This window comes from Nannospalax galili, unplaced genomic scaffold, assembly GCF_000622305.1.
Source record: "Nannospalax galili isolate Female #2095 unplaced genomic scaffold, S.galili_v1.0 scaffold160, whole genome shotgun sequence".
NCBI classification, from domain to species: Eukaryota; Metazoa; Chordata; class Mammalia; order Rodentia; family Spalacidae; genus Nannospalax; species Nannospalax galili.
In genome coordinates this window covers 1,589,260-1,604,047 of record NW_008346900.1, presented here as the reverse complement: position 1 = coordinate 1,604,047, position 14,788 = coordinate 1,589,260, and the positions used below count along the sequence as shown (strand labels likewise).

The 14,788-nt window shown below is 48.8% G+C and overlaps 1 protein-coding gene across 3 annotated transcripts in view; it reads right to left on the bottom strand.

The window, feature by feature from the left end:
• The window catches only part of Osbpl2 (oxysterol binding protein like 2), a 44,843-nt gene that overhangs the window by 14,927 nt on the left and 15,128 nt on the right, over nucleotides 1–14,788 (bottom strand). For all 3 annotated transcript variants that reach the window (XR_003851131.1, XM_008843237.2, XM_029568421.1), the window contains exons 2-7: nucleotides 13,332–13,591; nucleotides 11,388–11,550; nucleotides 10,779–10,920; nucleotides 8,216–8,291; nucleotides 3,419–3,553; nucleotides 2,724–2,821 (exon numbers count right to left, since the gene is read on the bottom strand). Coding sequence is in view for 2 of the 3 variants with exons in the window: in XM_008843237.2 (XP_008841459.1) it covers nucleotides 2,724–2,821; nucleotides 3,419–3,553; nucleotides 8,216–8,291; nucleotides 10,779–10,920; nucleotides 11,388–11,424 (488 nt within the window). In the remaining variant the exon portion in view is untranslated. The remainder of the gene's footprint in view (nucleotides 1–2,723; nucleotides 2,822–3,418; nucleotides 3,554–8,215; nucleotides 8,292–10,778; nucleotides 10,921–11,387; nucleotides 11,551–13,331; nucleotides 13,592–14,788) is intronic.

Sequence of the window (14,788 nt, the reverse complement as noted above, 5' to 3'; positions counted from 1 at the left end):
TTTGGTTTTTTTTTTTTTTTTTTTTTTTTGAGATAGGGTCTCCCTGTAGCCTCAACTGGCCTGGACCTCACTATGTAGACCAGGCTGAAATCCACTGGCCTCTTCCTGGGATTAAAGGTGTGTGCCACCATATCCAACTCATGTGGCCTTTTTATCATGCAGAAAGTTTCCCATTCTGTCTTACCTTTTTCAAGATATTTTAATAATTTCCTGACAGCTAGACAAGGTTTACACCTCAAACACTGGCACTCCAGATGTGACTGGGGCTCACAGGTGACCAGTGATGGGTAACTGCTGCTCAGAAGTATCCAGAAAAGGGAGGACCCACTTCATGGATTCAGATGAAGCCATGCCCCTAAGAGTAACACTTGGGGTCAGTCTCCCCATCATCTGGGCCTCAGTGTGCTGTTCAAGTGTAGGAGCTAGACTGTCCATGTGGTCTGTCCTGATGGGACACAGCAAACTCTCTCCTGATCAGCCTGACTTTCTCAGAGACGGTAGAAATTAGACAGAAGGTGCTTGGCCTCTGCCAGCCACTGTCATGTCACCATAGTGCTCTAGATAACTCCTCACTAGCAGTGTGTAGGGTAGACCTCTGCAATAAGGCAAGAGCAGAGAATTTGAAACTAGCAGTTTTTTACCTTCCCAAACTGTGGTGTGGTTTCTTGGCAGGTGCCCAGGACCTATACTGACAGAAGTGACCATTTCTCCAGATGGACGAGCACCAGAGCTGATTCACAGGCCATCAGGACAACAGGCTCAGGTACAGATAGTGAAACCATTCACACACTGAAGGTGACCTCACTTGAGGTAGGCCAGCACCAGGTCCCACAACTACTAACCACAGAAAAGCTTATCAATCCATCGCATATGCAACAAAAGGCCCAGGAACCACCACCAGTTCCAGGGAACTGAACTTCTCTTAACCCAAGAGCCGTCAATTGCTTGGCATACCTTTTTTTTATGACAGAAAGAAAAACATGCTGCCAATTAAACTGTGACGTAGAAACAGGGCAACAGGGCAAGTAGGTCTTAGAAGCAATGAAAAACTGCAATTCGGAAAAACTATAACATCGGGGAAATGATGATGGCACAGTGCTGAGTGTCACCAATCACAGTCACACAAGGAAATCTACTAAGATGTCAACAGCAACTGTCTTTGGTGGGATTACATCAGACTGTTTTCTACTCTTTCCAGAGTTTCCCATATTCCATAAAGAATGTTTTCATGATTAAAAAGTCAACAGATTCCATATTAATAAAATATCCCAGAAGATTATCAGTTGACTCAGACTCCAAGGCAGTGGTGAGGCATCTTGGCAGAACTCTCCTTGAGAAAAGGTATCAGCAGGATACAGGAGCCTGCCCCGCCTGCAACCCTACATCCTGTGGCAGATGAGTACAATGCTAGCCAGTGAGAATCCCTCATCTGAGGCACCCCCCAGTAACCTTCCCTACTACCAGAGCAGCTCTACTTGCTAAGCTACACTGTGGTGTGGTCAGGAGGAAGCAGTCTGTGCATTCCCAAGGCACAAGGCACTACACGGGTAGCTACCTATGTAGCATGAAATGAAAGGGCCCATGTGGCAGACTAAGAATGATCCTCAATGGCACAAATGGGCCCACTAGGAACTATACACATTCAGTTACTTGTCAACAGTTCCTGGAGGCTCAGTCAGGCTAAGGCAAACTGCGCCAGTGGTCTGTGACATGTGGTCAGGATGCTTCACCGCAGTAGCATCTCCAGGACAGTTTTTGATTAACTGCAGCAGAACAAGTGTTGGCAAAGCAGGTAGTGAGAACCCCTCAATCCAGTCCTTCAGGGGCTTGCCACCAGCCATGTGAACTAGCACCTGGGGTCCAGGCTCAGGGGCCTGCTGGGTCCAAAGACAAGGATGGAGGGGTGTACACTACCCATATGCACGGGCATTTTGCCACTGCCTGTCCTGCCCACCCTACCCTGGGAGCTCCAAGAAGAGCCAGAAGGAACTACATGGAAGGAGATTCAGCAGACACTCACAGACCAGGCGTGGTCCGGCTAAGTACTCTGGCCTAGCCAACCATTCCGGGGACCCTGCAGCACAGGCATGGCGTACAGAGACCTCTGTAGCTCCTCTTCTCTTTGGGTTCTCTGCCTCTCATCAAAGTGCTATGGGAAATGGCCTCATCCTGCTTATCAGTACTGGCTCCATTTTTGTTGAAAGCTAGCAATTCCCCATGTCTCTGCCATGTAGTGCACATGTACCACTGTCAACTGATATGACTCCTTCCTTTTTAAAAAGATACTTATTTTTGTGCATGAGTGTATTGCCCGCATGTAAGTGCACCCATGTCGTGCAATGTCTGTGGAGGTTGGATCCCCTGGAACTGCAGTTACTGGACGGTTGTTAGCCACCATGTGGGTTCTGGGAATGGAACCGGGTCCTCAGCAAGAGCAGTCAGTGCTCTTAACCGCTGATCCATCTCTCCAGCTCCCAACTCCTTCCTTAAGCCCACTGTGCTAAGTATCTATACTCAGCTCTCTTGTGCCACCATGGTTCTGGTTCCTCATTAGCACCACATTCCGTGTATGTGAACACATTCTTGCCTATAGCATTCAAATACTTCAGTAGTTCCTGACTCCAAGCATCTGTCATGAGCTGAGAAGCCAGCACTAAGGAGAGAATCAAGCTTTTCTGTCACCCCAGCACCTGTGCAAGACATTCATGATGGGCTCTCCTTACCTGATCAACTCATATGTCTCCCCCAAGAGCGGGTTGAAGGGTTTGCCAGTTCTCTCCCACTGGGAAGCCACAGCCGAGACTGCAAAGGCAGCTACAGACTGCAAACAATCCAAAGATGGGTCAGGACAACTTCAGCCAGGACAGCCAGTGAACAAGCTCCCCACAGGGGATCCGCCTGCTCTGCTGACTTCCCAGTTTCTGCTCATAGTATTTTAAGATTATAGGATTTCTGGAGGAAAATGCTGTTTGTTACCCACCACTTCCTCAAAGTCACAGCATGTTCTACAGTCTAGCCAGGCACCCTGCAGATACTGCAGCACGTGTCCCACAAAGTGTGCATGCACAGGCACTTCTGCCCACACACTCACATGTGCTCACCCAAACACACACATGCCTGCTTCCAAACACATACAGGCACATGTAGACACCCCCACCCCACCCCCACAGGCACTTGTACACACACAGGGCAGTGGCACTGAAAAGACTGAAGAAAAGAAAAGCCAACTCCATGAAGCTGAGACTCCTAGGGAGAGGTGGCAGCAGGGAGCCTCTTAGCTGGCCAGATACCTGTGGAGAACACACTTCTCACAGATGGTCCACCAGCAGGACACCTGGGTCTCTACAACTATGAGGTCAGTCCATCAAACAATTAGGGGCATTGAGTCCGGCCATGCTTAGTCACACACAGTGCCCACCTGCATCCTCTCCAGGGGCTGGGGCTGGCTGGAGGCTTTGTGAATGAGGTACACATGTTCCATGTACTCTGTGATCCGCTGCAGGAAGCTCAGTGGCTCGTTGAAGGCTATTGGCATCGTGATCTTGGACAGCTCCTAGAAGGGCCCAGAAAGACATCTGTCAGCTTCCTGAGGTTTCTGGGCATACTTCCCACCCCACTCTGAGTGATCTGAGAATCACTTCCCAGAGCCTCAGACTCCCATCAGACAAAGTCTTAGGAACCCTCTGTGAGCAAGCCGTCTGCTGGGAGCCTCAGCTTCTACCTCACTCCACACAGAATGTCCTTCTAAGTGGCAATCCTGAGACTTTTCCATCTCCCAGGCCTGGGATCCTCCCAATCTGCATCCCATGCAGTGATTGCAGAGGAGCACCCAGAGAGCCACTACACTGCCCTCCCTCTCCCAGATGAGCAGAGTTAGCCCCAAGCTTCCCATCACTAGAACTCCCCCTTAGGGGCTGGAGAGATGGCACAGTGGTTAAGAGCACTGGCTGTTCTTGCAGAGGACCCAGTTTGGTTCCCAGCACCCACATGGTAGCCAACAACCCCCGTAACTCCAATCACAGGGGAATATGACGCCCTCTTCTGGTCTCCATGGGTACTGCACACACATGGTGCACTTACATAGATTCAGGTAAAACACTCATACACATAAAATACAAATAAATTAAAATTTTTTAGAACCTCACCCCTAGCTTCCATGGCCTTCCAGGATAACACAGAAACACCCTGGCTATCAAGCAAGCCTCTCTACAATGTGACCTTGCTTAAAGGCCTTCTCCCAAGCACCAAAGGCCAGAAGCAAGGTTATAGCTCCTGACTCCACAGTGTTCATGTTCAGGGCACAAAGGTCCCCAAGGGGCCATTCCAGAGCCAGGCTTCTAGAAAGAAGATTTCAGTAGAGAAGGCAGAGGGGTGCGAGAAAAAAGAGGAGCTGCACACAGAAGGAAAAGACCCCAGGAGACAACCAGGGCTGCAGGAGGCTGAGCAAAGACCAGGGGCAGAGGAAGCTCCAGGAACAAGAACAGGCCTCAGATCTTATGCTGACTTGCAGGGTTCTGCACCTGTCCTGAGGGTTAGGATGATCAGTCTGCTCAGAGAACCCTGGGGAGGCAGTACACACAGTATATAACCATCCAGACAGGCCCTCCTGGCCAGGTCCTGAGAGACGGCATCCTGGGAAACGACAGGCCCTGCTTCCAGGCTGATCTAGGGAGATCCTACTGACAGCCTGAGATTAAAAAAACCCTGAGCCAGAGTTGGTGAGGCTCCTCACTCAGGCTACATGCCAAGGTGAGGGTGTTTGGGTGTCTGGGAACATGGGGATTCTGGACTCAGAACTGCTGAGACTGAACTTAGAATTCAGGTGTTTCTGGCACGTGTGACTAAGACCACACCAGGAAGTTGCCTGTGGAAGAACAGCAAGAAAAACAAGAAGTTTGTGACTGTGTCCGTCATTTCAGGAATAAGCTGCACAGTGACTTAAGGGGAAAGACTGAGACAGAGACTCAAGAAGTAGGAAGGTAAGAAAAGACATCTCCACGTATCCAGACAAGGCTTAACATCCCTTCTGGGCACCGCATGCCTGAAAATGCAGGTAAGCTGCTATCACAGCCCATAGCCCAGGAGGCCAGAGGTCAGCAGTGGGCAGAAAGAAACAGATGACCCGCAGCAGGGGAGAGGCTGGCCAGGCTCACAAGCACATGCCATGCACAGCACTCACCACTCCAAACCCTCAGCCTTGGGTTCTTCAGGCCAGGTTCCACCCCTGCTGTGGGGAGCACAGAAACATAGCCCTGCAGAGTAAACTTACCTACAACCAGCAAAGTGCCAGCATATTTCTCCTTTGGTCCAGCCATCCCATGCCTGGGCACCCATCCCTGAACCTCAGCAGACAAGCATGCAAAACTAGTCACTGCACTCTGCTTTGGTCAACTGAAAGCCAGAGCTGACCTAAATGTCCAAAACAGGTGCCATCCCATTCAACTACAAGGCAACGAGTGGAGTGGGGGACACGAGGCAGGTGCAGTGATCACTAGAGAATGACAGCTAAGGGAGAGCAGGGACAGAGAAAAGCCTATAGACTCAAGGCCTAGGAGAAGAGCTACACGAAGTCAGGGTGTGGGCACGGAGGCAGACACCATGGATAGGTGACAGTTACTTGAGGAGGGATTAGCACAGGAAACTGAGCTTCCTGGAACATACTATCATGCTCTGGATGTGGTTGGAGTGTTTCCCAAGGCTTCATGCATTAATTCTCACTGTGAAGAATTAAGAGGGCAGTACTTAATCCAGCTACGGTGCTTAGTGTGGGTTCCTTGGGAAGACATTAGGATTATGTAAAGTCAATGGTGATGCCTCCATGGTTGAATCTAGCAGCCAAATAACAGGGCAACAGGGGTTGGGGATTTAGCTCAGTGGTAGAGCGCTTGCCTAGCAAGTAAGTACAAGGCCCTGCGTTCGGTCCTCAGCTGGAGGGGCAAGGGAATAGAGCAAGAGGGCTGGAGGGATAGCTCAGGTGAAGTAAGAGAGCTGACTCCTACAAGCTGTTGTCACACACACACACACACACACACACGCATACACGCACGCACGCACACACGCACACACACACACACCCGCAATAAAAATAAAATAAAATAAATAGGGCAAAGGTTGGGGAAACAGCTCAGTGGAAGAATGCTCATGGGGCCCTGGGTTCAATTCCCAGTAGCGTAAACAAAAAAACAGGAAGAGACTAGCAGCACACAGTCATGCAGGCCCTCAGTCTTGGGCTTTCAGAGACGTGAGCCAAAGTAAGCCTCTTTATAGCTTGCTCAGTCTGTGGTACTGTGTCCTCAGCAACAGAAAAGGGACTAATATGTATTTGATGAACTGGACTTTGGATCTGTGTTTTGAAACAAAACTGAACTTATAAAAGCAATCTGCAAACATCAAAAATGAAACTACTAGCCGGGCGTGGTGGCGCACGCCTTTAATCCCAGCACTTGGGAGGCAGAGGCAGGCGATCTCTGTGAGTTCAAGGCCAGCCTGGTCTACAAGGCCCTGCGTTCGGTCCTCAGCTGGAGGGGCAAGGGAATAGGGCAAGAGGGCTGGAGGGATAGCTCAGGTGAAGTAAGAGAGCTGACTCCTACAAGCTGTTGTCACACACACACACACACACACACACGCATACACGCACGCACGCACACACGCACACACACACACACCCGCAATAAAAATAAAATAAAATAAATAGGGCAAAGGTTGGGGAAACAGCTCAGTGGAAGAATGCTCATGGGGCCCTGGGTTCAATTCCCAGTAGCTGGGGCTACAGGGAAACCCTGTCTCAAAAAGACCAAAAAAGAAACTACTGAGCCTCTATAATCCCCCTGTGTACAATCACCCATCAAAGAATAGGAAAACTTTGCAGTAACTTTGTGATGGGGAGAACAATCAAGCAACTAGGGTGCCCAGTGAAAGACTCACACAGCCCTGAACAAAGGCAGAGATGAGAGCCCTGGCTTCTGTGTGTTCCTCTAATTGTGCTCCCCCCACCTCCCCAATGCTGGCTCCTATATCAATCTGTAACCTTCTATCAGTTTGAAGTTATTTTATAATAAAAACTTGAGCTGGGCGTGGTGGCACATGCCTTTAATCCCAGCATTTAGGAGGAAAAGGCAGGTGGATCTCTGTGAATTTGAGGCTAACCTGGTCTACATAGGGAGTTCTAGTCCAGCTGGGGAGAGACCCTGTCTCAACAAATAAAATAAATAAAACTAGGGGCTGGAGAAATGGCTCAGTGGTTAAGAGCACTGGCTGCTCTTGCAGAGGACTCAGCTTCAATTCCCAGCACCCACATGGTGGCTATGAACCATCCTTAACTCCAGTTCCAGGGGAATCCGAAGCCCTCTTCTGACCTCCGTGGCATTGCACGACACAGCTGCACTCACGTACATGCAGGCAATACACTCAAACACATAAAATAAAAATAATACATAAAATATTTTTAAAAATAATAAAAATAGCCAGGTGTGGTGGCGCACACCTTTAATCCCAGCACTCCGGAGGCAGAGGCAGGTGGATCTCTGTGAGTTCGAGGCCAGCCTGGTCTACATGGTGAGTTCCAGGACAGCTGAGGCTACAGGGAGACCCTGTCTCAAAAAAGACCAAAATAATAATAATAATAATAAAGTAAATAATAAAAAGTTTCCTCTGGGAAGAAAGGAAATAGACAAGGAGATGGCATTAGCAGGACGCAGATGGCCACACCTGAGAAGTGGCAAGGTGGACTTCTCGACTCTTTGCTCTTGCTGCCAGGTGCTCATCCATGGATGAATGTGCCAGAGACCATACAGGAACACTGGGTTCTAACAGTCAGAGAACATCACAGAAGAGAGGCTATGGCTAGGAGACACTCTAATTTCCTGTCACAAAATCCGAACACTCGATAAAGGCTGTCGACAGTCTAGGATGTCGCTAGGGCCCAATGGCCTCATGCAGAGGTGCACAGCCCGTGGCCGGGGAGCCTACTCAGCACTGGGAGGAAGAGCCTATGGGATGTTTCCTGGCACCTGCTTAACTGCAGAACTGTCATGCTGTCCAGGGTAATGTAGTTTTCCTCCTTCCCCTATGCGCTTGCTTCTCCCCTGCCTTCCTGTCTTAATTCCATGCTGTTTATAAATACGCACAGTACACTTTCTTAGATAGCAACAGTGCAAAGACTCATGGGAGTTTTTTGCACTAAGCATCATGCTTCAAATGAGCCATCTGCACTCACCAGGCCAATGCACTTTTTCAGGATACTCCACACGCTGAAATCACTTCTGGTGAACATGGGGGCAGGAAGGGCTGTCCTGTGAGGAACGTGAGAGCAACAGGTACTTGTTATCCAATGGTGTATGTAGGGAGGGTGTGGAGGAGGTTCCCACAGAAACCGCTCAAGGCCATCTTCTTAGCTTTCAGACCTAAACATCAGTCTCTCCAAACTAGTATGCCTGGGAGAAAAGCCAGGTCATAGCTAAAGTCTCACAGGGTTTTTGCATTACTGCTTTAAAGGCCTCCTGGGAACAGTTACCACAACCTTGGAGTCGCTCGTTTTTTTTTCCGAGACAGGGAGGGTCTCACTACGTAGCCCTGGCTGGCCTGGAACAGGCTATGTAGACCAACCTGACCCAGAGCTCACAGAGATCTGCTTGCCTCGGCCTCCCAACTGATGGAATTAAAGGCATGTGTCACCACTCCTGGCCCTGGTCTTGGAGTCTTGACCCCTGTCTTGCGGTGACCAGGCTGTTGTTCCCTTCCCTGAGGAGGGGGCAAGGCTGGTATCCAGAAGGAAGCCCCTCTCTTGTTCTCCTGTTGCCCAACCCCAGCATGGTGGACAGGGCCGAGATTGCCAAGGGTAAAATAGGTCACAAAAGGCAGCCCTTCACCCCTGACACAGACCTATCTTCCTGAGGTACAGTTCCCACCCATCCTCTATCCAACAAGGGCCCTGCTCTCACCTCAGCCCCAACTTCTACTCTGGTTACCTGGGGACCATAGCTTGCTCCTGGGCTATGTGGGCTACACTAAGCATCGTCTCCATGGGGTAAGGGGAAGCCCTCAGTAGAGATCCAACTGGCTTGTGGGAAAACCTATGGCCCATAGGCTGCCGGGAGTTCACCACAGAACAGGGATGCAAAGAAGGCACATGGAGCAAGCCCTCAGATACGCCCCCACTGCTCTGAGCTCCTAGAGGCTGCTCGACTTCTCCTGCGGAAGTCCTAACAACGCTGCTCTGAGCTCCTAGAGGCCGCTCGACTTCTGCAGAAGTCCTAACAACACTGCTCTAAGTGGGGCAGTAGAACCCTGACTGAGCATTTCAATCCTGAGATGGTAAGAGCAGGGCTCTCACCCAGTGCAGACTTCAGGACGGGCCTGTGAGGGCAGGGCAGGAGAGAGGAGGAAGGTATGGTAGCTCTGAGGAAAACAGGAAAGAAATCTAATGTATACTGAGCACCAGGCACCAGGGTGCCAGAAATAGCTGGAATGCTATGCACGCTATGGATTTCTACCAGCTGCCACATGGCGAAGTGCAGGCTCTTAGAGGTAGGGATGTGCTCTGCAGAGGGTCAGATTTAGGCCCCAAGGATAAAGCCAGCAAGAAACCATAGGCGCTAAGACAGGGAGGAGGAAGGCAGGCTCCAGGCTAAGAGGGTGTTTGATCAGGAGTCTAGGTATGCCCAGGCCCAGATGTACTAAGACCTCCAAATGAGATCTTGCAGCTGGGACGCAAGGCAAAGGCCCTGGGGGACCCAGAGCCAGAGGAGTGAACAAGGTCAGGTCCGAGCACAAGGTGAGGATGTTGGCTCTCATTCCAAGAGGAGAACAAGCACATAGCTCAATGCCAAGACGGGACACTTCTGTGAGCAGAGGGGGACCATCTGGGACTGGGTGTGAGGCCAATCCACAGTTGCTTTGGGCAGAGGATGGAGCTGGTACCAGCAGTTCTGACTGTGAGAAGAACCACTGTGCCCAGCAGGAAGAAACAAGGGAAAGCTGGTACAAAGGCCAAAGCATCAGAGGAGGGCGAGAGGAAGAAAGGCAGCAGTCCTGGGCTCACGGCTGGTGTCTGGTCGAAAGGTACAATACACCGAGGGGGAGACAGTGAGGTCCTGAGAGAACATGAGCTGCCTTAGCCAGACCCCCAACAGTCCATGTGAGGTGCTCCTACATCCACTAAATATGTGAATGAGGGACAAGAGTGAACACTCTGGGCATTGAGGGGACCCACCCCACAAGTAAGTAGGCCCATGTGCAGAGGGGCGAGGCTAGAGAGCCTCCTGAGGCCAAGCACACCTCAGCACATGTTTCCAGAAGCCCATACCCCATGGACCGTCCCTACCCAACAGCAGGTCCTGTGTGTTCCTGTTTTTCCTAAGAGAGACTGAAGACTTCCTATGATGGCCACTGTCATCAGAGTTTACGTGCATGAAAATGCACATGTTGGTGGGAGGAATGGAATGTGGTTCTGCCATAGTAAAGCTAATCAAAGCCTTTCAGCCTTCACAGGGCCAGTGACCAACATGTTCGGTGAGATGCAGATAGGACATGAGGACACTTCTTGTCATCACACACTCATCTCCACAAGGCCACCAGCCAAGCATATCTCAGTAAAGCATGGTCTCAGGCTTCTGGTGGACAGGCATCCAGCCTCCAAGGACACTGGAAAGCCAGCTTGGAACTGGGGATAGGTACTCCATCTTCAATATTCACGACACTTAAGGGAGTGTCCTGTAGAAATATGGGGTGATCACAGATATACTCTGAAAAGCTCTAAGACAACATGCATGACAGCACACCTGTGCTTCTGGATTCCATTCTCCTCTGGGGGTCTCTCCCCATTTCTCCCACTTCTAGTGCTCTTGTTGGTATCCAAGTCGATCATTCCACTGACCTTATTTGCCTCTGGAAATTCCCCTGCAGAGTTATCCGAATCAAAGCCTGTAAGAGACCAGAACAATGGTCATCATCACTAGACTTGGAAGAGATAAAAACCGACCTTCAAGAATGACTCCACAACAGATGCTTGAAGATATGCAAATTCTTTATTTTTATTTTTTGAGACAGGGCCTCACTAAGTAGCCCTAGCTAACCTGGAACTTTATGTAGATCAGGCTAGCATCCATCTCACAAAGATCTGCCTGCCTCTGCTTCCAAAGTGCTGGGGTTGAAGGCGTGCACCACCATATCTGGCTTCTGAATATTTTTAAGATTTATTTTGGCCAGGCATGGTGGTGCATGCCTTCAATCCCCTCATTTCGGACAAGACATCACGGTCTTTCTAAAAAGCCTCTGTCAGGTAACTTACTCCCCTGGCCTTGCTTTGCTGAGCCTGACCACGCCCTACACTCCAGATGCCAGATTCCCACACAAAGTTCAGTCTTAGGGTCATGTTGCTTTCATCTCACCTGTGACGGCATCAAAGAATTCTTCCTCCCCGTTCATCCTTCAGTGACCAGGCTCTGTCACCACTGAGGGCTTTGGTCCTCCTACTGGATCATTGTATCTGATCTACATTCATGTAGAATTACTTTACAGATGAACCTTTTCTTGGCAAAAATCCAATGGACACTGGAGATTTGAAGGGAGAAATATTTTGGAATGAACTCAGCTTCGAGAAAGCCTATGGCTTGGAAACAGCTTTCAAATACCCATTCTTGAAACTGATCTCTGTATGTATAAGCAAAGAAAAACATGAATGGTAAGCAGTGCAGCTCCTCAAGCAGCACGAATGAAGGAAGACACCTAACGTAAAGAGCCATGAGGAAGGCAGGTCTCAAGGTGCATGCCTGCAGTCCCCACTGCCAGGGAAACTGACTCAGCGGGCAAATGTACCTGACTCCAAGTCTGATCACCTAGTTCAATCCCTGGAACCCACATGACAGGAGAAGAGAAGTGACTACAGGAAGTTGTCCTCTGACCTCATACATGCACAAAATAAACAAAAAAAGTAAAAACAATAAAGTTCAAGGCCTAGGGCTAGGGAAATGGTCAGTACACAAGCTAGGGGGTTGGAGTTCAGATCCCCAGAACCCATGTGAATACCATATGGGCATGGAGACTGCCTGAAGTTCAGACAGGGAGGGCAGGATTCCTGGACAGAGCTGATTAGTAAGTTTTGGGTTTAAGAGACCTTGCCTCAAAGAATAACAGAAGAGAAATCAAGGAAGATACCTGATATTTCTCTCCAGACCCCACATCCATGCACACATGTGCACATGCACACACGAGCCCACACACACACAAATGAGCATACACGCACAATGCAAGCACGTGGTACACACATGCACACATGCACATACATGCACATACTAAAAACAAGAAAAAGAAATGAGACCAGGTCTCCAAAAGCCAAAAAACTATTCCAGACCTACTTGGTCAACGGCAAATTCAAGGGCAGCCAGGGCAATTCAGTGAGATTCTGCCTCAAAATAAAAAGGCCATCAAAATGGTTCAGCAGGTAAGGGGCTTTCTACCAAGCCTGACAACCTAAGTTTGATACTCAGAAACTACATGGTAAAAGAGAATTAACTCCCACAAACTGTCTTCTGACCTCTGCACACATGCCATAGAATGTGTACACACACACACACACACACACACACACACGAGTGTTTAAAAAAAAAAGGAAAAAGACTTGCCTAGCATGTGCAAGGTCCTAGATTCAATCTTGAATACTGTCAGAAACTTTAAACTTTAATACTGATTATTCAAAAAATATCAACCAATGAGTAATACATCAATAAGTGATCATTATTTTAAGAGTTATATTTTAAAATAATTCTCTACAGTTTTATAGAAAAATGATACATTAATTCAGGAGGAGGCATGTGGGCAGTAAAGGAGCTTCAGGGAGGAGCTTCTGGGAGGCAATCACTTCAGTGAGGGGCCGCATACCCCAGGAGGCTCTGCTGGGAGCTCTGCTGTGAGTCACCAGGAACAAGGTGGTAACAAATGAGTGGAAGTCTGTGTCAAAATATTTGTCTCTCTCCCCTACCTCAAACAGCTTACCTCAAATCAACTGTTTGTTCTTTTTCTTTGTGGTGCTAAGGATGGAACCCAGGGTCTCGTGAACGCTTAGGCAAACCACCCTGAGCCATATCATTATCCCCAGCCCTGAAACTACTTTTCCATTCCAGAGATTTAAGACAGGTAGGTGAGTTCCATGAAGGTATCTGAAAGAAGTCCGAATTGTCTCAAAGGTCACTTTAGCTCAGTATTTCAGAACATGTGCACACTAACTTCTCCTATGGGGAAGAGCAGTGTTCTGAAACTACAGACAATGAATCAAAAACTCAACTTGACCCAAAAGCTCTAATATTTTCTGAAAATAAGTAGAGTGCCACATTTACCTGTGCTAGGAACTCTCTGCCCAGCTGAGTACAATGCGTGAGAGATGAGGACAGTCCCAGATGAGAGACACTCATCTGCCCTTAGGTGGCCCACACTGGCACCTCAATCTCTGGAGCTGTGCATACTTTTAAGCTTCTAAACACCAACCAACAGGCATTCAGTTCAGTTCCATTTTCCTCTTTTCCCCAAGGATGCTTCTGGTATTTCCCTTTTCTTTGCTGCCTTTCCCAATGGTCCAGGAAGCAGACACCTGTAACAACTAGGAAGCAACACAAAGAGTATCACTCACCGGGCCAGGCATAGTGGCACACGCCTTTGGTCCCAGCACTCAGAAGGCAGAGGCAGGCGTATTTCTGTGAGTTCAAGGCCAGCCTGGTCCACACAGTGAGTTCCAGGTCAGCTAGAGCCACAGGGAGACCCTGTCTCAAAAAAAAACAATAAAAGAGCATCACTCACTAAGGCAGGGTCTGCTGTCCTTTGAAAGCAGGGGTGTACTGCCTGTTCCCGACACCTGACAGAGCCTATCACAAACTGCAGCTGCCTTCCCTGTAGCAGCTACAGGAGGAAAACAGGTTCCCTGGAAAAATGGATAAAGCCAGGCTGGGCTCCGTTCTGCTGTAGGTGTTAAGAAAGCCAAATGGCCTACTGATAATGCTAGTCTGCATGTCTGCCCCTCCAAGTGCTTCCACAGTGCTGGAAGATTGGGTCTTTGAGGTGACTAGGCCAAAGGCCTGCCCTCAAGAATAGAAAACCAATCGAGGAGCTGGAGAGATGGCTCAGCAGTTAAGAACATTGTTCTTGCAGAAGACCCAGGTTCAAATCGCAGCACCCACATGGCAGCTAACAAGTATCTGTAACTCCAGTTCCAGGGGACCAGACAGCCTCTTCTGTCCTCCATGGGCATTGCACAACATGGATGTGCTTACCTACATGCAGGCAATACATTAGAGATCCTTAAAACAAGGATCTCTAGATAGGCTGACAAGGTTCAGCAGACAGACAAGCACTGGGGAATGGCTGGGGATGCTGAAAACACAGTGGACAGTAACAGGGATGACAGAGTATATGGGCTCCAGTGTGTGGGAGCGGGGAGGCTATCTGGGAGGGTGTCATTTGGGAAGTGGGTATATAGATGAATAAGATTGTGTGGGCTGTTCTGTATGATATACACAAAAAAATGAATAAATTAAAAAAAAAGACATTTAATATTTGCTTCACGTTAATGAGTAGAGGTGAAAACATTACCATTGAAATCTACCTGATGACTTTATACTTAGGGGCCAAAGATCCGATTGTAATGGACTGTGACTAGTAACAATCAGATGCATAGAGATTAGAGACACGTGCAAATATCTAAGTGCTAGTAGCATTAAAATTGTGTTTTTCTGAAGGAAACAGTATATTTTAAAATGAAATGGAGGTCTTTTTTGTAGGTTAAAACCTCATTCAATTTTAT